Source organism: Phalaenopsis equestris, unplaced genomic scaffold (genome assembly GCF_001263595.1).
Source record: "Phalaenopsis equestris unplaced genomic scaffold, ASM126359v1 Scaffold000094, whole genome shotgun sequence".
In the NCBI taxonomy this organism is placed as follows: Eukaryota; Viridiplantae; Streptophyta; class Magnoliopsida; order Asparagales; family Orchidaceae; genus Phalaenopsis; species Phalaenopsis equestris.
In genome coordinates, this window is record NW_018164536.1 from 2,687,133 (window position 1) to 2,714,810 (window position 27,678).

The 27,678-nt window shown below is 33.7% G+C and overlaps 1 protein-coding gene across 1 annotated transcript; it reads right to left on the minus strand.

Moving 5' to 3' along the window:
* Window positions 1-1,265: 1,265 nt before the first annotated feature.
* On the minus strand, window positions 1,266-27,678 carry LOC110020158 (putative glycerol-3-phosphate transporter 3). The gene is made up of 4 exons (XM_020718165.1): window positions 27,397-27,678; window positions 24,059-24,682; window positions 2,206-2,375; window positions 1,266-2,133 (listed from the first exon to the last, which is right to left on the minus strand). Exons 1-4 carry the CDS (start codon window positions 27,456-27,458, stop codon window positions 1,544-1,546), a joined length of 1,446 nt encoding a protein of 481 aa, XP_020573824.1. The 5' UTR covers window positions 27,459-27,678; the 3' UTR covers window positions 1,266-1,543.

The window sequence follows — 27,678 nt, forward strand, 5'->3', positions numbered from 1 at the left end:
TATATGATGAATAATAATTGCTTATTTGACAAAAAAAATAAATGACTGTTGGGCATTCCCTTATTTGCTGGTTGGTGGTTGCCCAGCGGCAAGCTGTCTTCTTTAATTCATTCCTCAACTGATTATTAGTTTGGTTGGGAATTATGGATAATGATTGCAGTCTAGAAGGGTACATATTTTTTTTTATAAAAATCACTTTTTAATATTTTATTTAAATTTAATAAGAATAATCTTTTGAATTATTTCATTTATTTTATGTGACTTATTATTATTTTTTTTTGTTTTAATTCTCTCTTTATTTTGTTTAGATTAAAAATTTAACATAATAAAATTACTTTATTTCAGTAGCTGACCTACACAAATATTTCCTAAAAATTTTAGCAATGAAAATACATTTTTTGCAACTAATATATTTGTAATTATCATCACAGTTTTTAAAATATATATATTTGTAATTCGCATCGGCCACCTATCAAACTTAACAATTTAAATTTAATATAATGGCCTTATCAACAACTCTACTAATATAATTTTGATGAATGTAGTATTTACATCCACTTTATAATCGTCTTGCATATGTATGTAAGACTTAGGGTCTGTTTGGGGCAACAGTTCGGCCACCGCAATTTTATCCGTTAGGATAAACTGTATTTTAGCAGCTTTTTCAAAAAACAGCTGCTGAAAACTATGTTTTTCCCACCAATCCTGACTAGATGTTGTTACAGTTTTCTAACCGCTATCTGACTTTTTCAAAAAAAAAATATATTAATATTAATAATAACCACCACAACTTTTTGTACAATATAACATTACATAATGTAACGCAATCCAATAGAATAATTCCTCTGAAAGACTTGAATATTTTCATATCATACAACACAATGTTGTACATGTTTTCTAGAGGCCACTTGCCTTCACTAAACTATTCTAAAATAAATGCAGCACACAGAAGTCATTTTTATGTTGGGACCAAAATAAGCAGCCATCATAGCAAATAGTTTTATTACATTTAAAAAGCCAAAAATAAAAAAAATTTACACAAATAACACAATTCTTATGTACTTACATATCTAGCACCTAAAATTTAATATTTACATTAATAGTACTGGTGTTAAACCTCTATACATGAAAATATGAATTTAACTCTTATAAAATTAACAATGGTGATATATTTGATGTTGAGAAGATTTAAGAGCTATGCATATAAATATAAAACTATCAACATGTAAATATTGAATACCACAAATAATAAAGCACACATCATGTAAAATTGACATTACAAGTGAATGAAATGAGCATCTTATATAAAAGTTACAACATAAGCTATTATTCCTCACCACATATTAAAAAGAAACTTTCTATGATGGATGACATTACAACTCTTTACATTCTCTGCAAAATACCCATTATAAATTCCTTCAGCACTACAAAAATCCCAAAAAATCAACATTAGAACTTAAGATGCAATGAGTAATCCCATCCCAAACACCACATATTTGTGAAATTTGGATTGAATTATAAATTCATCAAGCAATCTGACTCTCTAAATCAGTTCCTGTTCCTTCAAACCCGCGATTTTCACGCCATCGCGGTCTCCCTTGAACACAACATACAACGGGGTATAAAACAAAGTGCACAGCCCGAAAGGCACGGTCATCATCGACAACAAACCTCTCGAAAGCGCAATTGCCTGATTAACAGAACCATTCACAACATTAGAATCATAACCATACACTCGTTCTGTTAGCATTCCGACTGCCGGAGCGGCGAATGAAGAGAATGAATCCTCGAAGGCCCTATCGAAGGCGTATATCATTGTCCGATGCTTGATCGGGACGACTTCGGCGAACATGGGGTTATTGGCACACGAAGCGCACCAACTGATGGTGGTGCCCATGAGGAAGAGAGTTGCGGCGTAGGCGGCCCAGCTGTCGACTGATTGAGGAATGGTGGAGAGGAGGAGCCAGGAGAAAGGGATGCCCATGAAGGCACTGAATTGTGCACACATGATTCGGCCCGCATTGGGATATAAAACGGAGGCGCGGTCAGCAAGGAATCCTCCAAGAAATGAACCGGCGGCGCAGCCAATTGCAAAGAGACTAGTGAGAGCAGCGGAACTCTTGTTGTCGAAGCCTGGGGAGAAGAAACACAAGAATAAGACATGTGGAATGGAAAACTTTTGATTAGTGGATAATTGGAGCTTACCGATGAGTTCAAACCACATGGTGAAGAACACCATGGCAGTCCATGGCAAAGAACCAACGACTCCCTGCAGGACTATTATCTGAAATGTCTTGACTTTCATCACGCTTCGCATTGCGAACCAGGAATCGGTCCAGATCGAAGGGAACGACGGCGGGAGTTTCCCAAGAAAACTGGTGCAGGACAGATGAACAGAACGAGTTTGAGAGGAGAGCTATCAACAGGACTTTGGTGGACTCGACTTGATTTGTAGTGCATAGGTAAAAATGGGAATGAATGAATGGAGGAATGAATCAAATTTGAACTTATGTAGATGAGCAAATTGGAAGGAAGTTGACGAGTATTATTATGATAAAATTTTGGTTTGCCAAAAAACCTTTTTAGTGCAGATCATCAGATTTTCAAGTGAAATAAAATTTTTTTTAATTGCCCATATCAGACCTGTGAACATTGCAAATGTTTCATTGGATTTCTCCGCTACTAAAAGGCATGAAAAGTATGCAGCACTACTGATTTAGCACATTCATCATTATTAGCTTCAGTTTAGTGTATAGCATGAAGTATTAGCTTTATAGAATTTTTATATTCAGACTTTTCTTCTCATATTGTTCAGATTATGACTATAAAAACCTAATTGATGCAGACATTATTGTCTGCATTATGCATGCCCGAAGTGAATGAACCACAGATATATTTTTCATCGCTTTAGCCACCATACATGCTACTCTGACATAATTTTCTAATTATAATCATTTTATACTGTCGTTTCTAGTTTTACTAGAGACTCATTTAAAGATGAGCAATCCTGGATCGGAGATTGGAAATCTAATAACTAAAAAAATGGAATACCAAAACATTAAATGCACCCACGTGCTGACATTCAAGAAATTTCAGTTTCAATGATCAATGGCAATGACGATAATAATCATATGCCAGTTCAATTATATAGTGATCTAAGCATTTTCTTAGAAATATCAGACACGGGAGGCTTTCTACAAAAGAAGTCAAAAATAAATAAATAAATACAAGTTTAACATTGTGAGAATAAATTTACACATAAAACTTGCGGGGATAAAAGGTGAAATTGCAATTTCAAATCAAAAAATGGCCGCCAAAAAAAAGGCATTAGAGATTTATGTGAAGGAAGTCGAGAAATTACCCAATATACTCACAAAATTTCTCTACCTATTTCTACAAGGCCAGGCACCCTTTATAGAGAGACCTATGTGAATATTCCTTTGATTTAGACCATGTTTATTCATAATTTGGATGGATGTAGGAAACTTAGAATAAAAATTCTTAAAATTAGTGCATTAAGTTAGAATTATAGATACTCAAGGATTGACTAATATTTTTATATAAATAGGTCATACGGTATAGGAGTTAAACTTGAAGCAATTGAATGATTTTCCTCCTGAATTTCTCTCCTCTTCAATTCTCTGCCAAGGAGGCCTAACTAAGGCTCTCTTCTCTCTCTCACACTTTGGGGCAAACATCTAGAGGCTATCCAAAATCTTAATGGGCACTATTCCCTAGAGCAAGAACACCAGCTCTTTTATCTCCTCTTGATTAGATTAGGGAGAACTATCATTCCTCCGTATAATCCATATTTTCTTATCCCTGAAAAAACAAGTGGAGAAGGGGCTTCGTGCGGATTTTCTGTATGACTCCAGCATGAGAGCAGAGACAGTTTGAATTGGTGTGTGATCAACAGAGTCGTGCAAGGAAAGTAGGCGAAGCTTCAGTTGGATTGTGTCGCGCAAGAACAACGACTACGGCTTCAAGCAAAAGAGTTAAAGAAGGGGCATGAGACTTCTATGGCTCTTGGTTCACGCGAACAATTGTGACGGGAAGGACGACAACAAGGAAATGGCCGCATCAAGCTCAGGTATTACAGGTATCCAGGGGCAGACACACATATGCTACAACTATGGAGAAGTGCGACACTTGAGCAAAGCTTGTCTAAAGACACCTAAGGAGAGAGAAGCGAGTGGACGTGGATCACCTAGAGGGGACTATTAGGCAAATCAGATGGAAGCAGAGAACGAGGGAAAGACAAAAACGATCTTTACTGATGAGGATCACAAGTTACTGGAGATGTTGAAGAGAAAGCAAAGTGACATGTGATGTCACTAAATATGCATCCATCTTATCATCATCCAAGGGGAACATTGCTAGTTATGCTCACTCAGCCAAAGATGCTCGTGATACACATGCTCTTGTTTCTATATCCACCACAAGTTCACCAGGATGGATAGTAGATTCTGGTGCTTCTCGACATGTGACGGGTGCCGCTAATGAGTTCTCTTCCTATACTCACCTAGCAGTTTCAGAGAGCATTCAGACCGCTGATAGGGCGACACAGTCTGTGGTTGATGAAGATACAATGAGGTGTACCAATTCTATGACTTTGTCCAATATTTTGCATGCTCATTTCTTTTAGGTGAACATTTTATCTATTAGTGTCATTATACTACAATTAAAATGTGTTGTTTAATTTGATATTCCAAAGGTGATCTTCCAAGAGAAGAGAACTGGTCGGAAACTTGAGATTAAAACGTGGCATAGTAAACTTTGGTACTTGGAAAGAGAGGGGATGGACTCAGCCTTGACATCCATGGTTGAAAATGTTGAAGCAAGAAGATCCGAGATGAGTGTGGAGGATGTATTGATGCTACATCACATGTGCATGAGATACTCTTCGTTTATTTTATTGAGTCGTTTGTATCCATCCTTGTATGAAAAGACAAATAAACAAGAACTTGCGTGATGCTTGGGAGTTTAACAAGCATACTAGGAGCTCTTATCTTAATTCTGGTAAAAGAAGGTTTTATATTTTTTATTTGATACATTCAGAAATATGAGAACCATGTTCTAAAACTTTGATGGATGATTACATATATTTTATGACTTTCATTGATTGTTTTGTTCATGTTACTTGATTATAGCTTATAAGAAATAAAAGTGATGTGATTGTCAGCTTTAAAGACTTTCATAGGGCAATTTAAGCTCAATACGGTGCTACAGTGAAGGTATTGAGGTCTAATAATGGAGCAGAGTATAAAAATAGGTGTTTGGGGAATACTTGTCAGCCCAAATGATACATCATCAAACCACATATTGATAGACACCGACACAAAACGGAGTAGCAAATAGGAAGAATAGACACCTAGAGGAAGCTCGAAGCATGATGATCATATGCAGTTTTGACAGTGGTTCAATTGATCAACAAAATGCTCTTGAGAATGTTGAATTGAAAGTCTCCTTGTTAGATGTTGAAAGGAGATACTAGTGGAATCCTTCCATTGAAGATTTTTTACTGTGTATGTTTTGTGAAGGACAATAGACCCATAAGTGGGGAAGCTGAATCCTAGAGATGTGAAGTGTATTTGTGGGTTATTCTGCTACCCAAAAGGGGCATGCTTGTTGGAGTTCGATAGAGAAGAGATTGCTTGTGAGAATTGATGTGTCATTTAGAGAGCTTGAACCGTACGACACCCTGGAGGTAACATCATCATTTGATGACTCATCAGATACTAGAGATATGGGGCGTGTGGGGGAGAGTATTGATGGTCAGAGATTGATACATGTGGGAACGATACCTTGTCCCATTGTGTGGGAATGATCGGCTAAGAAAGTGTCAAAAAATGAGAAAAATGAGCCTGAATGTGGAGGGATTCAAGCTCAAAAAGGAGGTAGAATAAGGCAAAAGTGTCAATCGTACCACTCGTGTCATCAAATTTTTTGTCCCGATCTACCCCGACTCCTAAGACACCTACACCTACTTCCGAATCCAATTATTCAGGTGATATGACTCCTCTCCTTTCTCCCACTCTCATGGCTTTAAGGAGGACCCCCGCATCAATGCGGGCTGTTTTCTTGATCGTTGCTCTCAGGATTGCTTTGGTTTCTCACATGAGATTGCTCAGTTTGTCTCATACTCTACCATATCGCCTGCTCCCGAAGCATTCATTGCATCTTTAGACACTTTCTCTATACTCAAGTGTTAGTAGATAACTGAGGAGTGAAAGCAAAAGGCTGCAATGTTGGAGGAACTTGGTGCTCTCGATAAGAACAAGACGTGAGAGATAGTACCATTACCAGCGGTGAAAAGGACAGTTGAGCGCAAGTTGATCTTCATATTAAAACGAAATTCACAAGAAAAAGTAGAACATTACAAGTCATGAATGATGATGAAGGGGTACAGTCAGACTTATGACATTAACTATGATGAGAACTTTCCACCGATAGCAAAAAAGAGCACAGTGAGGACACTAGTTTCTATGGCTGTGAATGATGGGTGGAAGTTACACCAACTCGATGTGAAGAATGTTTTTCTTCATGGGGAGTTACTAGAGAAGGTGTATATGGACATACCATCAGGTTTCAGTACAAGTCAAATAGTGGGCAAGGTGTGCAGGCTCCGAAAGTCACTTTATGGCTTGAAATAGCCTCCTCGAGCCTGGTTTGATTGCTTTAGAAAAGTCATGGTGACTATGGGATATCAGCAGATCAATGATGACCATACGGTATTCTATTGTCAAAATGATCGTCACATCACTTTGTTTGTTATATATGTTGATGACATGATTAACACTAGTGATAATGAAACGAAGATTGTTCAACTAAAAATAAGACTAGGCAAAAAATTTGAGGTGAAGAACCTTGGACAAATCAGATACTTCCTTGGGCTTGAGGTCGCTCGTGAACTAAAGGGGATGGTCTTGTTTCAGAAAAAGTATGTGCTTGATCTCCTCGCAGAAACAAACATGTTGAGATGTAAGCTTGTAGTCTTTCCAATTGATCAGATAACCAAACTGCGTGTAGAGGCATGAGCCAATTGATCGTGAGAGATATCAGAGATTGGTGGGTCATCTGATCTATCTGACTCGCACACGTCTCGATATCTCATTTATAATGAGTGCGGTGAGCCGCTATACGCACGATCTAAGGAAGGGTCATATGAACGTAGTGTATCAGATTCTGAGATACCTGAAAAGTGCACCAGGAAAGCGGTTAATTTTTAGGAAGAATGAACATGTAGACATTGAGGGCTATTGTGATGTTGATTGGGTGAGTTGTGCAAATGACAAAAGATCCACCTCTGGATACTACATGTTCATAGAGGGCGACTTGGTCTCTTGGAAGAGCAAGAAACAATTTGTTGTAGTAAGGTCAACAACAGAGGCTGAGTATAGAGCCATTTCCCTAGGAGTTTCCGAGATGATGTGGCTGAGAACCTTGTTGGTCAAGGCCAAGGTGGATCAAGGAACTCAAATGAAGATGTGGTGTGAAAACAAGTCAGCAATCAACATTGACAACAGCCCTGTGTAAAACGATAGAACCAAACATGTTGAGATTGATAGATTCTTCATCAAGGAAAAGTCGAAAAACGAGCTACTGGAGCTAAGTCATGTAGCCACTGGAGAGCAAGTGGCTGACTGCCTCACTAAAGGGCTTAGTTCATTATATTGGTCTAGATTATGTGAAAAGATTGGGCTTAGGGATATCTTTTGCCCATCTTGAGGGAGAGTGTCGAGATTTGTATCTTATTTTGAGGGGTCTAATTGTAAATAAGGAATATAGAAGACGTCTAGGGGGTCATTTGTAAAAGTGATTGTAAGGCTCTATATAAGCCCAATTCATGAATGAAGGAGAAGAGATTTTTACCAAAATTTTCATTTCTATATTATTCTATAGAATTTCCCCATTGTCCTAGCATTTTTTATCAATTAAATGAGTTTTTCACATGCTCCTAATTCTAAGTTAACAAGTGGCAGAAAATTGGAAACAATTGGCATCAAATTAGAATCTTATCATATTTGTTTCATATTTTGTATTTCATTTAAGTGTCAATGTTATCAAAAATCTTATAAATTTTGGAAATGATAGCATATTGTACTAAGTGAACATTTTGCATGCCATGCAATTTATGAGGTTATTTGTGTACTACAAATTTGGCAATTTGGATATAAAAAAAATCAGTAAATGTTTAATTTAGTTGATAGTTTAGTAAAACTATTTTGAATTATAAATAATAAATTTATATTATCCGACAAAATTAAGTAGTAAAACAAAATATTAAGACTTCTTGTGAGAAATGAAATAATAGAAAACTTGAGTGAGTCCATCTAGTTTGCTCCTTTATGAAGGTTTAACTTTTGCAAACCAATTCCTAAGTTTTCAATCTCCTGTTGACAAAGAGCAATAAAATTTAAAAAACAAAGTAAATTGACTAGCATTTCATCAAATATTAGTAATTTACTCAAGTTGAGCGAATCCATAATAAACTTTTTTTTCCTTTTTTTTTCAATCTCTAATAAACTTATTACATGAGATAAATTACTAATGACACAATACCTCAATAGTTTATTATTGGGATTCTATCTCTAAGATCCCTACTTAGAGAATACTCTTTAGAATCCCAAAAGCATCCCATAAGATTCCAAGATGTCATTAGTGAGTTATCAGAAGATTCCACCATATTACATCGTTTCTGTTGACACCATTAAGCCATCAATGATAAAAATTGCTATTTTGAACAATTTATATCTAGAAAGTAAACTATTTGCTAAAGAGCATGATTAAGAAAAAGGATTAAGAAGGAAAAAAAAGAAGAAATATTAAGAGATCAAAATATGATTCTTATCGAATTGCATTCTTCTAGTTTATGAGATAAATTCAATTACATATAAGTATTCAAATACATTATTTAGAGAATTTGAGCGAGGGAAATTCTTTTTTTTAAAGGAAAGGTAAATTAAGCCCCCAATCCTCAGAAAATAGTTCTTATCTATCCAATCTAGTATGAAAGAGAAAGAGGAAATCTTTGCTCTTTTTCTTAATATGTTCATTATGTAACATGTGATCCATCAAATTCAACTACTTTTAATAATGTGAAACAGTCCTACTAGTCCATGCCACCCAGTAATGCCATGTCAATGCAATACTTCGATTGAACTAAAAAGTTTGCAAAAAAAATCTAGTAGGTGTTTTTGAAATTTTGAGAATGATCTATAAAATAGCCAAAAAACTAATAATTAAACGATTAAAAGCTACAACGGTCTTTCAGTGAATTCTAAAGTAAGGCATCCCAATGTTCACCACCACAAAATTCGGATTAAATTAGAGTTAGACATTTTGTAATCTGGTTGAAAATTTTCGTTAAATCCCAGAGTTAAATATTTCTTCAGTTCATGGACAAGGGTGAAAAGGACAAGAACATTAACATTTGCCCAATAATGAAAGGAAACATTGAAAAAACAAATGATAGAAAAATCATAAAGTACCTCATTAACCGCTCTATCCCAACAAAATAAATAATCACAAATTCGAATCTAAATTGATGGAATGCCAACCTCCTCTAACTCATTCTTAACGAAAGAAAAAACAGAAAATTGCACAGGTTCAATCCCCTCGTATATCATCAATAAAAATCAAAGCCATTGTCTTCACGATCAATTCAAAATAATATTCCTAGTTATGAATCATCAGAATAACAAAAAAAACGACAAAGGTATGATTTGATCGCATAATTAGGAGATTGGATATGATCAATTAACCAGCTATATATGACACATGACAAACAAGTTTTTAACCATTTTCAGTTGAGATACAAGACGTGACAAAAACCTACTAGTTTGCATCACCGAATTAATACTGTCAATGTTCATGTTTGACTAAACTGAGAAGATTGTTATATGTCCCCAGATTTTCTTTTGAATTAATAAAAAAGATCTAAGAATTTGCAAAATAATTAAAAGAAATTTACCAAATTAATAGAAAAATCTAAAATTTTTTAGAAAAAACACTATACTTGAAAATGACACATTCAGAAGAAACTTTAAAAAACATTTGTTGTGACTGTTGCCCGAATATTCCTAAGTTTATTTCAAAGAGCTGAATACTTACTTTCTCACCTAAAATAATAGACAATACCCAAAACTGTAAGAGGAAAACTGTGGGAAAGGAATTTAACAAAATATTAAAATGCCCAAATTCGTTCCCTTTTTCTTGTCAAATGGAAAAAAAGAAGAGAAAAGCTAAGAACCGGCTGTGTGATGAATGACCCGAATTTGCACGGGCTAACGTAAATGCAAGTGTCATGTAAACAATACAATGGATTGAATCTAAAATTGTTCCCAAGAGGATCAAATGTGAATACTAACTTGAAGTCAAGCACTAGTTCAAGAATCCAATTTTCTACTCAAAAAAGCGATTCATGGAAAAAAAATATTTTTTAGTTTTCCCAAATTATGAAATTTCAAAATGCAGAAAAATCTCCAATGATTTTTTAGTAGAGAAATCAAATTTTGTGAAAAAGTTTTAAACAAAATCAAGTCATTAATCACGAACATAAGTGGTTTACAGCCTCCGTTCAAAGCATAAAAACCTCAATTTTTAAAAAGCCTAAGGTATTATGTCTATGCACTTAGAGAATTCAAAATTCAAATTAAATAATTTTCCTTAAGTATTGTTAAGATTTAAAGGAATATTCTTATTCTGTCAAATCCTAGTTGTAGATCTCTATGTGTAAAGAAGGACTATTTCAATATTACAAATTCACACTAGGTTTTAAACGTTAGTATGGCCACCACAAGATGCTAAAGTAAATTGAATTAAACAAAAACGATCTTTTAATTTTCCAAGCAATTAAACCTTTATCATATCATTCTATTTACAAACAAGAAATTCATAGATAAAAACAATTTAGCCTAACACGGTTTCACGAAACAAATACAATTTAATTTCTATTTCACAACAAATCCAAAGTTTACAATAAAATTAATAAAGCAAGACTAAAGAAAAGTAGAACTAAGAATTCTTGCAATCTTCAGACTGAGCAAATCATCTCTTATCCTCCTGCTTCTCCTTCACCAAATTAAACAGCTTTCTCTCAATACACTTACTCACACTCACTCCACACACTCTTAGCCTCTCTCTAATAACTGTTGACTCCCTTAAACACTCTCTAGTGCTTTCCTTAAGTAATTCCCGCACCCCCAACCAGTTCTTCCCAGTAAAAGTTTGAAATTAAAAATGTATAACTATTTCTATCAAGGCCGGCGTGTTGCGACTCTGTAGTTGGGCACCTAGGCACTAGGCTTGGGGGCTAAAGCACCAGATTATGGCGCCTAAGATCTGGGTTCCTTGTTCTTCGATTTTTCATTTTGATGTCGGGGCTTTAGGTTTGAGCACCTAGGCTCTAAACTCTAGAATTTTGAGAAAATTCATGTTAGAAGATCTCTGCATGGCGCTTTAGCTCTACAACATAGCGCCTAGGCTTTGTACAATGGTGCCGAGGCTCTAACAAAACGACTAAGCTCTGCTACAGTTTTTTTCTTTTTCTTTTCAACTAGTTACATTGTAAATTTTATGCACCATTAAATAAAAACATCATAAAAACTATACAATATCTTACATTTATGCATAAATACACAACTCTTTTTACATAGTTTCAATGCTTCACGAATTTCCTCAGTGCCCTCAAGTATTCTTTTTATCTAAGAAATGAGTAACAATTAATATAAGAATTATTATCAAACGAATGATCTAGCGAGCATCTAGTCAAAGCTCATATAGACCTCTTAAATACTTGAATTTTTATTGATTAAAAAAATTATAATTTTTTTTCAAAAAAATTAATAATTTTTAAATCCAAAACTCCTACGTGCTTAAGGTGCGGCATTGACTAAATTCATTTAATCAATAAGTATAAAACTTTATCTCAATCAATCATATAACATCAATTTAAAATTCTTCCTTCAAGATATGATACCTTGTTTTTTAAATTATTTAACTAATGAAGATAGTATACATCAATTTTTATATTTAAACTTCTCATCAAGTTTCTCCTTTTGTTAGCTCTTTTATATAAGTTCTACTTTTTAATACACTGAGTTTTTTTCATATTTTTTCTTTCAAAATAACTATTTTTTATAAAGTCTTTTAATGGTTATGAATATCATATCTTCACTTATATGAACTCTACATTCTCTTTTTTTTTATTTAAGTATTATAGTTTAAATGGTACTAATCTTTCTTAAGTTAGATAAATTGATGTTTGTAAAATTTTAAGATTACTTATTTAATTAAGTTAGGTTTTAGAAAATTATGTTCAAGTGTAATTAAGTTTCTACAAATTAAAAAAATCTATTATTTCAAGTTAAAATTTAATTATAAATTATTTCAAGTTAAAATTTAATTATATATTATTTAAAGTTAAAATTTAATTATTATTAGGTCAATATGAATTTCAATAATTTTTAAAATTTTATTATTACATTTACTTAACAAACTCAGTGATTAGTCCATAAGTGAATAACTCTTTAAGTTAATTAAAATAAATTTATCTTCTAATTAGAATTGCTTAAATAAACTAATTACTTAAAAGGAAAAGTTAAACAAAACATAAGCAAAAATAAAACAAATTAAACAAGCACAATAATGCCCCAAATTCAAATTTTATTATTAATAAAGAAATAAAAATAATGACTACACAGGAAAATAAAACAAATGCGGCGAGGGTTTTTTAGCATGCATTCTAATTGGCATCTCTTGTCCTTTGTATTCTGAGGACGACCCTGAGATTTTTCTTGATTGGATGGTCTTTAAACTAATTCAAATTTATGTTCAAATGTAACCTCATCCATCCACATTTCTCTACTAACCTCTCTTAGTTCTTTTCCACTCCTAAGTTGTATAGCATTGCTTTTTCCTTTTCCTTGGTCCTTGGGATTCACCTTAGTGTTGTTTGGTAATGTCACTCAGGGTCTATTTCTCAATAAATTAACTACCTAATTGAGTTTCAATATTTCTAATAGTTGTAGCTTGAATTCATAATTAATTTATCATTTATAACATTAAGTCTTTCAAAATTTTATTTTCTTTGAATTGATTATTTGAGGTGAATCTTGGGGAAAACTGGGTCTCAGATTTGTGACATTATTAATTTGATTGTTTAAATTGTCTAGCTGACTTTTTTATTATTAACCCCATTATTATGAACTATATATTAATGATTATTCCCAAAAATAAGATGATTTCTCGAACCATGGTGGTATGTGTTTGAATAAGAATTATCGAGTTATTGCTAATCAAATTCATAAACTCAACATTTCAAATATTAGATTCTTCTACTGATCCATAAGAAGTCTCCTCACTAATAAATGCCCCCTTGTATTTAATTTAAATCTAAATGATTTAATTTCTTTAATATAGCTGCCACTTACGAAATTAGAATAGACAAATATATGCATCATACACAATGCTATCTTTTTAGGGTTCACTCTCTCAAAAAATCATTGAAAGTTATTGATTGTAATTTTTTCTATTAAACTATAGGCCCCATCAAATTGTTTAGACATCAATGACCCCCATAGTTACATCATTTATAATCAACCTCAAATATCTCACCAACCTGCTATAGAATGTTTGAATTATCAACCAACCAAGAGTATGGTATGAGCACTTCTAAAACAAATCGTTAAATCGCTCCCATACTTTATAGATTGATTGTTCATCTAGTTGGGTGAATGAGAAGATATCATTTCTAAGCTCAAGTTTAAATGTTAGAAAGTACTTGGCTATGAATTTCTAAACTAGATCAATTCAAGCGGTAATAGATCATAGGAGTAAAGAGTTTGGCAAAAATTTAGCAATATTTCTCAAATAAAATAGATACAACATAAGCCTAAAAGTATCATCAAAGACACTATTATACCTAAATATTACACGGATTCTCAAGAAACTGGCAATGTGCTAGTTTGGGTTTTATATAGGTGAATCTCCAAACTGACAATTCTATACCATTTGAATTATTGCATGTTTAAGCTCAAAAGTGTTTCTCTGCATGGTAGGTTTATTGATATTTTGATAGATTTTTTCTATCATAGGGTTTGCAAAGTCCCTGAGTAATCTAAATTGATTGTGTTCTTCCTGAGGATTTACCATATCTATTATTATGTTTTTAGACTTTTTTTCTTTTTTTTAAGTTATTTTGCATTTTTTTTTTGTATTTCAAGGTCCGACAACAATAAATCAGCGTGTTCTCTCCAACGCATAAAAAACTAAACTAAATAGTTTTCACTAACAAGATTGTTAAACAACATAAAAAACAAGTACATGCAGGCTAAGTACGTATAAATACAAAATTAATCATATTCACACAACAAGATATGGCGTTATGGCAGTAATGGCATTGCGGCACTAGTACTACATGTATTTTGCAAAACTTACAAAAATCAACTGACAATAATAACCAACACATTATGAAATATGATACAACGATAAACATAAGTAAATTGTAACAATGTGAACAACACAATCACAACAAAACAAATTTTGACATAGAAAATGGTTCTTCTGCTAGTGTTAGCGTCAAATCACATAATTACACCATTTGGATCCCCGACAACAGCACTGAAAATTTGACCAAACTTTACAAAGGCTAACGCAAGTACACATGTCATGCAAGCAATGCAATAGATTGAGTCCAAGATAATTCTCATAAGGATCAAAGGTAAAAACTAAGTTGAAGTTAAGTACTAGTTCAATAATCCAATTTTTATTCAAAATAAAAATCATTTAAAAATTGTTAGTCGTTTTTTTTTAGTTTATAAAATTTCAAAATGCAAAAAAAATCTTCTATAAATTTTTATTTGATAAATCTAATTTTATGAAAAATGTTCAAATAAAATCAAGTCCTCAATCAAAAATACAAGTGATTTAAAGCTTCTATCGATAACATAAAACCCTTAATCATTAAACTCTAAGTAGATCCATCTATTCTCTTGGAAAATTAAAAATCAAAATTAATCATTTCCCTCTGTGATTACTAAGATTTAAAAGCAATATTCATATTCTTTCAAATCCTAATTGTGGATCTCTATGTGTAAAGAATGCTCTTTCGATATCACTAATTCACATTAGGATCTAAACATTAGTATGGTCACCACTAGATGCTAAAGTTGAAGGAAACTTAAACTTTTAATTTTTATAAGAAATTAAACTTTAATCACATCATTCTATTTACAAACTCGAAATTCACAGGAGAAAAATAACTTAGCCTAATATAACTTCCTAAAAAAAAACACAATTTCATTTCCATTTTACAATAAGTCCATAATTTATAAGAGAATTAGCAAAACAAGACTAAGGAAAAGAAGAACTAGGAATTCTTGCAATATTCAGATCAGTAAATCATCTTCACCAAAGCAAACAACCTTCTATCCATACACACATTACAGTATGACCCCACCACTCTCTAGTGTCTCTCTAATGATTGTTAACTCCCATAAACACTCTCTAGTGTTCCTCTTAAGTAATTCATGCAATCCCAATTGTTCTTCCCACTAAAAGTTCGAAATTCTGCATGCATAACTGTTTTTGTCGAAGCTATCACGTCGCGGCCCTGCAATTGGGCACTTGGGCATTGGGCTTGGGCGTTGTGACGCTGGATTCTGGAGCCTAGGTTATGGGCTCTCTGTCTTCTGATATCTCATTTTGGCACGTAGACTCTGGGTTTGGGGTCCTAGGCTCTAAGTTTGGGCACCTGGGCGTTGGATTGTGGCACATAAGCTCTAGCACTCTATCTTCTGATCTTTCATTTTGGCACTTAAGCTCTGGGCTCTTGAGAAAATCCATGTTATTAGATCTCTGCAACATGACACTAGGCTTTGTAGCATGACGCCTAGGTTTTACAACATGACACCTAGACTCTATTACAATACTTTTGATATTTTCTTTTCAACTTGTTGCTATATAATTTTTCTCTACAACATAATATTTATGCACAAATACACAACCATTATTGCATACCTTTATCACCGTTATCTCCAATGTCTCTCAAAATCTTCCAAACATAGAGACTCTCACGGCTCGGTCCAAAAAATTAGAATTAACTAAGGCAGAAACAGACAGTCAGATGCTACAAATATTTTAAATATTTCTATATATTAACATTTTTCCACACTATCATTCATATAAATAAGGGGCGCTAAAAATTCACAATGCACATATAAGCAATCCTTAAATAAGCACATTTACAACAGTAACAAAAGTAACACGATAAAGAAAATGACATAACATAAAACAAATAAACCACTACATATCATCCACAGTCCCTCTCCTCCTGTAAAATAACTCTCTCCTACCAAACATCTCAGTTTAAAGAACCTTTTTCCTAAATAAACGGCTAAATAACGGGTTGAGTTTAAGTAACTTAATGTATAATTACTACTTTATTATTCATTAAATATTATGTGAATGCCCAATATAATGTCTCAAATGAACATGCTAATCAAACAATTAAATTTTATTTTATAACATTTATATATTTTTCTTCATCTCCCTTTTTTCTTTTAATTTAAAAGTAATCATAAGAGCATCATCAAAATCATTACCATTTTGTACCATAAAGGCACAACATTTATCATTTGTATCATGAAGTTACACCATTCACATTTATATCATAAAGAAACACATTTATCATTTCTTTTACCTTAAACGTGCAGAAGTACAATAGCATCCTTTGTCAGTACTATAGGATGGTGACTCTTGATAGACTTAAGCTTTTATTTTCATTTCTCTTATAATTAATTTCATTAAATCATTAATTTTATTTATGTTTCTTTTAATATAATGCAAAAGATAAAAGCTGAAAAACATAAAAGATCTAGATAACTTTCATTTATGTTCATTCAGTCCTAAGAATTCTTGTGATGTGTAACAAATGAAACACATTAAAAGCATAAAAGACTTTAATAAAATGCAAACAAAGTAATAATTACTCACTTTAGCCTTTAAGTGACCTCTGCAAAGGTTTATTCAACCTTCTTCTTTCTCCTACTAACACCTAAATTCACTAAAATTGCATATATAAGAATTTTATTTCCAAAATAAATCTCTAACATATAATTCATTATTTTTCTCCCCAATTACCTTGTAATCAAATACACTTCCAAATCTTACCACTAATTGTAGTCATGAATACTTAAAATCCACCTAATGACATATAACAAAAACATCACATTAATAAATATACAAACCATAACCTTCAGATTTGCTATGAACAATTCATTCTCATTCTTATTCAATTTTTTTTGTTTATTCTTCCTGCAATAAATTAACATAATCCTATATTATACTTGAATAAAACTTCAATTAAATCTATATAAAATCTAAATTAAATTAACCCTAAAATACCTTAATTAATTCTTCAGCCACACCTGCATGCACACGAGCCACCTCCCCTATCCCGGACGAGCACGAGCCGCCTCCCCTTCCTTCTCCTTCGAGGTCAGCTCAACTCCAACACAGTATGCATGAGGTTGATCTCCTCCCTCCTTCGCCTTCCTTTGGCTAGTGTTTGAAACTGCCTCCTTTACGCCTTCTTACTTCACATGAGGCACACACCAACAATGATGTCGTTTCTCTCGCATGAAACCTCCAGTGGCGTCGAGATTCTAGTAAGGAAGAAAAATGTGCAACCCTTCTTCTCTTCTTCTATTCTTCTCTTCTTCTCCATTGATCAACTAGGGCACGCACGATGCTTCTCCTTCTTTAACGTCTCTCGCTCATTGCCTCTCAATATCTCGCTCTCTTTATTTCATTTGGTTCAAATGGGGGCATGCAACTCCTAAGTATAATTGCATAGACGGTTAGGTTATTTGTATCATTTCTAATATACATATTTTTTTAAAGTTATAGTTAATACGAAAACCATCATCTTTCCTTGTGATGATAGTGTTTAATATGTGATTCTCAACTACAAGGGGCCTCAAAATAATCAGATCACAAAAAACTTTGTTGAGGCTAGGTCCCATACATTTTTTTAAAATAAAGAGATGATGTGTATATCAAAATATTATTCAAATTAGAGGGAACATATAACATCCAACGCTGGTGGGTCCCCACAACAAACCCATCCCTACAACAAAAGAAATAAAAAACATACATAATATTATAAACCAAGATAATGCATAATGGTTACTTTGTGCAGAGTTGTCACCCATCAGGCCTCTGCTATAAACTTCTCAAAGTCGTCAAATTCAAAGTTTGACAACTCACAATAAGCTACAGTTTTCTCAATACAATCATGCATTCATACAAAAAATCTTATGCCTAAAAAGACAGAGTAAAAACCTTCAATATAAGTGGTAGCACCTAAAATTTGCCCCTAAGCCACATTAACTTGATCATGCATCTAGCTAATATTTATGAGGTAATGAGTTAGACAAAACATCTAATAGGCTACATAGCCCATTGTTAGCCGAATTCAGTCATGAAGAAGACTCCCTAGTAAATTTTTTTTGTATTAGTTTATGAGATTCTCTAAGATGAGTTGACTTATAGTTGTTAAGTATAATCCTCAAGTCAAGGGAAGAAATATCACAGCCCTTATTTAGGTTAGAGTGTGTAGACAGATTTGTAATGATAGAAACGTAAAATTTTGATTGGGTTTATCATCAATCCAAACACTGCATCCTTTAAACATAAAAATGACAATCATTTAAAAAATATATCACAATATATCGGGTTGTATGAGGAACAGTCACAAAGCAAATCTAATGCAGAGCCTAGCAATGGTGAATGTGCGAATCACCATAAGCTATTTTAAAATTAGACACATGACTTACATGCATTCAAAAGTTTAGAATATGAGAGTTGTCAAAAGAAGACATTTTCGATTATAGACAGTAAGAGCAAAACATAAAAATAAACCACAAAAGACATACTAGTTTTGATTAGTTTAGTTAAATGACCTAAGATTTATTGTGGGGGTCTTAGATCTCTTACTATAAGTGAAAAAGGTACACTTCAAAAAAGTTTAATACCTTCTTGTAATTGGAGAAAAATAAAGTTTTGAGAGAAGAAAAATTACAATAGAAAGTAGCCATATCTCTTTTTCTACCAAGAATGTCCCTATCAAAAGAAGTAAGAGAATAAATGAAATGTAGCATGTTTGTAGTAGCCATGTAGCATGATAAAGCTACCTAGGATGTCGAAACAGACTGGCGTGTGATGAATTTCGAGTGACAAGAGACATGCTATCTAGGGATAAGTCAGCATTATTCAAAATAGGATTAAACTGATATCAGGCCGTTAGCATCAAAAGGTTACCATCAGATAAATGTTCGTTTACTTTTAAAGCCCCCACATGAGCATAGTGTGCTGGAGGTGACAATAGTTGATGTGGAAGCAGAATGATTTGGGGTGGATTGGCGTAGCAGTACTTATGTAAGGAAAAGCCTTTGACGGATAAAGTTTGAGATTTCAAAATGATCAGCTTTTTTTTTTTTTTTTTTTTGCCATGCATAATTAAAAAGTAGCTTACTTAAAAAAAAAGAGAGAAAATTAGGTAACTAATGGGTCGGAGTTAGTCCCTCGTGATTTGACAAAGTGAATCATGCAAAATAGTTCCTAAAGGACTCATTCTGTTTATTACTAATGCCTAAAATGGCATGTGATTTTTTAGCGGCCTCTTGAGCAAAGGAAACAAGAACAAATACAACTAGGATTGAATGGAAAAATCAGCTTCGCATAGAATCATTTAGAGTTTCCAGAAATAATCTACAATTGATGGTGTCAATGACAACCACAAGCTTTAAGGTGTCATTGAATCCTACTAAAAGTTCAATAGGATCATTTGTTCCTTTATAACTTTTTAGTGGAGGTGCCTGGAATCGACACCTCTATGATATTGGTGGAGAAAACAAAAGAAATAAGGAAGATTTAATGTGAGATGCAAATGTCAATGAAAATGATCCCCTATCAAGTATGTTTTCCCTGATGGGTGCTTCTAACGAGGAATTATGCTTGAGTGCCATTCACAGATCTAACTTTTGCAGGATTTGCCATTATTGACTGAAGGGGTATCTACATTTGGGTCCCAAATTATTTTCCTCTGCCTTGAAAGTTCTCAACAAAAGCACCAAAAGATAGGAACGCATGAATAATCCCTAGATGTTTAAAATTGGGCATGAACCATAAGTGTTCAAATTTCAAAATACAAGATTTGATGAGCTAGAAAACTTCCAATAAGAGAACAGCACAAAAAATATAACATAAAAGACTGTTTTTGAGCAATCTAATCAAAGGACCAACATCTTTTTGAAGATTCTTGGAAGAATCTTATAATGATTGAAGCAGGTATTCTTTACAAGAGCTTGATTCCTTACTGCAATAAAAAAGGAAGCATTGAAAAGAAAAAATTAGTAAGCAAGCATCTTCTCCAAAAAAAGATGACGGGCCTATTTATATTAGCCACAAAATGGGATGGGGATTCCTGGAATGCTTAGACATATAAATGCATTGTGGTTACCGGTCAGCAAGTGTCAACTGTCACGATATCCAAGAATAAGGTGGCAGACGACAAACAAAATGGTAATGAGGCCACATGTGTAGTCTACATAGAAAGGTTGTAGTAATGTAACCATTAAAATGTTTCAGAGGCTATAAAATCATAAGCAAGGATAACTTACAGCAAGTGGTGGCTGTGGATGTAAAACATAAGGATCTAAGGCAGGTCAAAACCTATTATATGAAGCAGTCAGCGACAATAGGAGCATTAATGCGATCTGACCAGGATAATCTTAAAATCATGTTGGCTGCACAGTCAACCCTGCTGGTGCCCAAATGATGTAAGATGAGGACCACTTAGACAAGTGCAGAAATGAGGCATTGCAACAATTAATCATAATTGAAATTTCACTCTCATAATCAAGATGTAGCACCCAATCTTGAGAAATAGATAAAATTTTGGCAATTTTAAAATATACCTCAAATTTCACATCCCCGAAATTCAATCAAATCAATTGTATAAAATTTCCCGTGTTAAATCGATCAATTTGATATATAGCACTATATATGAATTATGAATATAATGGGGGATATAAAAATAATAAGATATTGATATAGTTAAATTAATTAAACCCTTAATTAAATTTCTAAACCCCATTACTGTTCCCACCAACTTATTCATGCTATTCTCAGCGGTATAATGAAATCAAGGGCTGGGATTTATTGGATCAGAGTTAAAAGGGTCACACTGCCTTCATTTCTCTCTATCGCATTTGCTTCCCCGAGCTTGCGGGGTTCTGTGATCGGTTCTTGTAGCATGGGCTCAAACGACAGCAATCGTGTGACTCTCAGGCAGCCGCAACAGCAATTTAGGGTTCTGGGGAGAAAGCAAGAAACAGGAAACCCTCTTCCAAGCTAAATGGGACATTCTTGACATTCCTACCCTTCCCTACATTTTCATTTTGATGTTTACCACGATCGTTTTAATGGATAAAAAGGATTCATGTAGCCGACCCCACGTAGTGGGATTAAGGCTTTGTTGTTGTTGTTGTTGTTGTTATTTGCCACGATCGTTGCATTTTCTTCATTTCCCGTGTAATGGGAGGCGAACTTGTGTTGGAGGCTACGAACTTGGTTTATGGGCTTCCATATGGGCCATTAGCAAGAAATCACGAATAAAAGGGAATGGGAAGGTTGGGGGGGGGAGGAAGAGAAAACTTGAGCTGATTTGTAGGGAGAATTCATGCAGGGCAACCCATTTGAGGTAAATATTAACATGTATCTTTATGTGCAAGTTAAATTAAGTATTGAGATAATAATTTATGAATATCCTAAAATGTTTATGAATTTAAGATTGTTTATAATGGGTGGCGAGCTAGAGACGAACGTCGGGAAACTCATCGTGTTGTTGCTTCATCAATTCAGAAAAAATAAATATATGTTAAATTAAGAATAATAATTTCCTATAGGATTTTCTAGATCACTTCCTTGATATAGGATTATTGGCGAATACCTATGAATGTTATATGTATGCCAACATTGAATAAACACTCATAATGACTATAATTTTCTTAGAATATAGAAGAAATGAGCATATTATGATATGTTGCTTGTAGGTATACATATCAGGTGAATTATGTATACGGTTGGAGCTGCTTATGATTGCTTGTTACATGAATTATGATTAAAAAAATATCATAAGTGATGTTATAGGTAGGCTATTACATGAACACTTACAAATACAGATGATAGTAAATGATGACATTCTATACTCTTAACATTCAGATTGAGACAAAACTTTGAGAATAGTTGGGATCATATGAGAACGAAAAGTAGAGAACCATTGGTATCAAGTGAGCTATTGATAACTACTATGTTTGAAGGGGCCCAACAATTATCAATATTAAATATAGCCTTCAGACTGGATGGTGACCTAAATGATATAAAATGACATGGAAATAGTTGAAGCATATATAATTATAATTGACATTCCAATAATTAGATTTATGAATCTTATTAATATGTTTATGATTATATATGAATGGATGAAATACATATTTTATATAGCAGTCATAATTTCCTACATTAAATGTCTTTTTAATACATGTTTTACACGATTATAGCATATTGTGATACGTGTCTTAGGCATGTACATAAGCTATATATGAGCATGCTGACTTTCAGGAAGGGTTAAGGAACACCAACATGAGTTGTCAGGTGTGAAGTGTACAACTTTTGCATAGTATAGTTTTGAAGGGTGTACAGACTTTTGGGTATGTATTTGATTATGTTAGATTTAGCAGATCTATATAAATAAATATGTTTTGGTGATATGAATTTTTATGCTTCTAAATATCTGAATATGAAATGATATGATATATATTATGAATGGTTGAAATGATTTAGTTATACTAGTTCATCATACACATGGTTCTGATTATGCAAGTTAGGATGAGTTGCTGGTAAGAATTTAATCTGTCCGAATCTTCTATCTCTGTCGCTCCAAGGTTGACCTTATAAGAGAGGTCAATAGGGGTGTGACACTAAAAGAGTAATTAACCGTGAATATTAGCATGGGAAGTCCCAAATCAGAAATATGTAGTCCTACAACAAGGGAAGAATATTTGAAAAAGTACTTTATAACCTCTCCCCAAAAAAATTCATCTATGAAGGAAGCTTCGTTTGCAAATGTGACTCGATGGACACATTTAACATTTTTCTGCTAGAGCATCATAGAATGAGATGCATTTTTTCCCTTATCAGAAAAGGATTAGAAACTATCAAATGACAAACAACAACTCGATGAAGTATTCAAGCAATTTAATAAAAAAAAAAATTTAATTTCAGGATAAATTTCCAAAGATTGGAAAATGGTGCCCTTAATAAAAACGCTAAACTCCAAGAGCTATCATACAATTTCCGATAAATTAAACTGAGAAATTCCATTTTTAAGCCATAGCAATGGTTAGTGAGAGTATAATAAACTGAGAAATTCCATTTTTAAGCCATAGCAATGATTAGTGAGAGTATAATATCAGTGATAACATAGGCATTTGATATCAAGTAAAACAGCTAACAAAGGGGGATTTCCACCATCTTAATATACCAACAGCTTCAAAATTACAATAATTTTGAGAAATCTCAAACTTTAAACCGAAAATCTACACATCCAATGTCCTATAAAGTTTCATTAAACTAGAAAGAAAGTAGTTGCGTTATAAATTGCATCAAGGAAAAGTAAACCATTTTAAGAAGCTGAACTCCCACACTATCCAAGAATCCCTCCAAAATGTGTGCCAATTCCAATAAACTATATTCATATAAAAGTTGAATAAACAAAAAATAGCATCTCATAGCATAGGTAAGCTCACTGCATGGAATTAGTAAAAGTACTTGAATCTGCACACGTATGAAAAGAGAATCAGCAATCATTAGGATATCTTTCTCTTTCAAAACAAAAATAAGTCAGAGAAGATAAGAGCATTTCAAAAGACATTGGATACAACAAAAAAGATGGAAAGATAAAAATCTAACTTCCAAAAGAGCAAATAGCTACCTCTCGGAGTCCTCATAGGCGCCAAAGCCAACCCCAGAGGTTTTTCTAGGATCAACAACAAATAAAAACACTAGAACTCCAATCAGTAAACTTAATAATGCCATCATGACGAAGGCAAACCTCCATCCAGGGATGCCCCAATAATCCTGCCCAGCCATAATTGTTGCCACTACACCCCCTCCTATGCCTCCAACCGAACCTACAAGGTTCAACATGCCAAATGCTGCACCTCGTGAGCCATCCATATAACTATCAGCAATGAACGATTGGAGCGCTGGTATCACAATGGCTAAACCAAATCCATTTATTGCTCTCCAAAACGCCACTTGCTGATAATGTTGACTAACTCCCACCGCAGCTGTTGATAAGGACCAGAAGGCAGTGCCCAAAGCAAGGACAGATGGGCGGTCATAGTGAAGAGCCAATACCCCCGCCAATGGAGAAGATAATGCCTTGGCAAAATTTCTTATGAAAGTAAGATATCCCAGGTCGGTTGGACCAGCATTAAAAGCTTGGCTTACTTCTTTGTAAACTGATGGAAGAAGATTTTCATCAGCACGCTCCATTATTGATGTCATGTTGATCAGAATAAGAGATATGGATATTCCAAATATCTTCTTTTGTCTGGAACAGTAAAGAGAAAACTGTTAAGAAGAAAACAAAAGCATCGTAGGAGAAACAAGGAAATAAACAGAAGCACATGGCTTGCTCAAACAAGAAAGTTGCCTTTTATACCAACTCCAGCCATCCAATTTCTCTACTACAATCTAGCTGAGAGCAGAGGGAAGAAAAGAAATAATTTAGGTTGATGGAAAAGAATAAGAAGAAAGAATATAAACTCTTTTATTTTTTATTGGGAGTTTTAAGAGAGAAGAGAAAATTATTTTTTTATTCTTGATTGGGAATTGAAAGAAAAGAAAGATATGTTGTAACTAATTCGAAAAATATATGATTGGATTGAGAAAGAATTAACTTTTATTATTTTATTAGAATGTGGGTAGCACCTTTTTTATTAAAATTATAAATTCTCTTTATTTTCTGCGCTCATTTTAGAGAGAAAAAAATTTATTTATATAGACAATGCAAAAACTTTAGCGATATTGATGTATGCAGCCTTCACCCTGCCTTGCTAAGAGGTTATAGCAACAATTCGAACAAGTAACATTTAAGCCAAAATTTAAAGTTGCTCAAAGTGCCCCCTCTTTTATAATAACATGCACCTATGTAACAAAAGATTGATTTAAAAAAATAATAAAAAGTTTAGATGTGTACCACTCAATTCTTATGGATTTACATATCTAACACCTAAACTTCAATTTTTATATATGACACCTGTCTATGCATGAAAAGGTGTAAATTTCTTTTTAAAATTTAAAATAGCAGTACTTTTTATGTGATATGAAAGAATTGAGTGGTATTAATGTAAAAATTAGAGTTTAGGTTTTAGATATATAAATACATAAGAATTGGGTGGTATGTATGTAATACACCAAAATAATAATATGGAAATGGACATGCACATGAGTTAAAGTACAATAATCTAATGCCCAAAAAGTATTTACACAACAACAACAACAAACCTTTATCCCACTAAGTGGGTTGGCCACATGAATATTTTTTCTCCATTGCGTCTTATTGAGTGTCATATTTTTATTTAATTCTAATAAATTAAGATCATTTTTTATATAATATGGCCAAGTCTTTTTAAGTCTACCTATGTCTTTCTTAACATAAGTCAAATCCAAAACAACTACTCTCCTAACCGGATCATCAGATGGTCAACGTTTAATGTGGCTAAGCCATCTAAGACGACTCTCACTAATCTGGTCCGCCACTGGAGTTACACCAACCCTATCGTGGATATATATTCATTTCGCATTTTGTATACAAGTGTCAAGCCACACATCCACCTAAACATTCTCCAATCGGTAACACTTAACTTTGTTTTATGGTTACCTTTTAAAGACCAACATTCTGCACCATAGAGCATTGCAGGTCACACCGCTATCTTATAATTTTTTTTGTTTTAAGTCAAAGCAGTACTTTTCTATCACACAATAGGTCTGATGCTTTCCTCCACTTCAACCAACGAACCTGAATTCTACAAATAACTCCCCATCTATATCACCATCACTTTGAACAATAGACCCGAGATACCTGAAACGTTAATAGTTTAATAACTCATTGTTACAACTCTACCACCAGAGCTACTACTACTAAAATTTAGATCTACTCAAATGAAGGCCTTTAGACTCTAATGTAGAATCCATAATTTGACCCGAGATACCTGAAACGTTAATAGTTTAATAACTCATTGTTACAACTCTGCCACCAGAGCTACTACTACTAAAATTTAGATCTACTCAAATGAAGGCCTTTAGACTCTAATGTAGACTCCATAATTTGACACTTTCCTAAACTCTTTCTCTATTCTTATCCACAAGATGGATATCATAAGAGACAATCATACACCAAGGTAAATCCTCCTATAAATGTCCAGTAAGAGCATCCATAACTAAAGCAAAAAGAGATGAGCTTAAAGCCAATCCCTGATGTAATCCAACTGGAAAAAGAAAATACTTGGCCAATCCTCCTTTTGTTCAAACACAAGTAGCAGGTCTAGTACACATATCCTTTACAACTCCATGACAAAAAATCTGGCTCTCCTATCTAGTCAGAATTCTAACAGGGTTCTATAAAGTGCAACCTTAATATAATTTATAAAACAAGAAAACAAAAATGGCAGTTACTAAATCAAGATAAACAAACTCGCTTGTGCTCCTTCTTGTTCCTTCGATCAGCTGAAAACAAACAAAAGAACTAAAAAAAATGCCACTGCAAGAATGTAGAAAAAAGGAAGAGGACACAAGAGAGTCAATATCACTGTAATCCTCAGAAATAAGTAATCTTACAGTAAAAATTTATCAGAATTATTCCAACATTTGTTTGGTGTACATAAGATACTCTGTTTCGTATGTGATGTGATGAAGTCAATAGAATCCAAAGAGCAGAGGGAGGATCAGGTTTTTGCTAGATTAGAAAAAAATGCCTAAACTTGCTTTTGTAAAAACACAAAAAATAAAACACTGGTATCTTTAATTTTCAAGCAAAGATCAAAAACATCATATACTTTGCATCCATACTGAAGACAGTAATCAACATTAGATTGCAAGCACGCCATAAGAGGCCCCGCAGCTCGTAATATTATCTAACAATTCGTCCAATCATCAATACCTATTCGCCATCCATTCAATCAATACCACATGAAAAATCAAAATCTAACAATCCTGGAGCACCAGATCAAATCAAGTCCACTTCCAAGCAGTAGAAGAACTTACCTCATTATTGCGGATGAATCCGGATAAGAAACCCTAGAAGAAAAACTTCCCCTGTACCGCATCCGGGATCGCAGGAGTCCACACCCCCACCACTCTCGTCCTCGCAAAGCGACATTCACGGATGCGCATTAAAAAACCAAAACAAATGACAATTGAACGGAAAATAACGCAGGGGAAGATTGCTTCTTCCTTCATTTTCAATTTTCTTTTTTTAACGAAAAAGATTTAGTCTTTGGTCTGCAGTCAGGCGATGAGAGCGAGATCGGACTTCGGGAGGCGAGC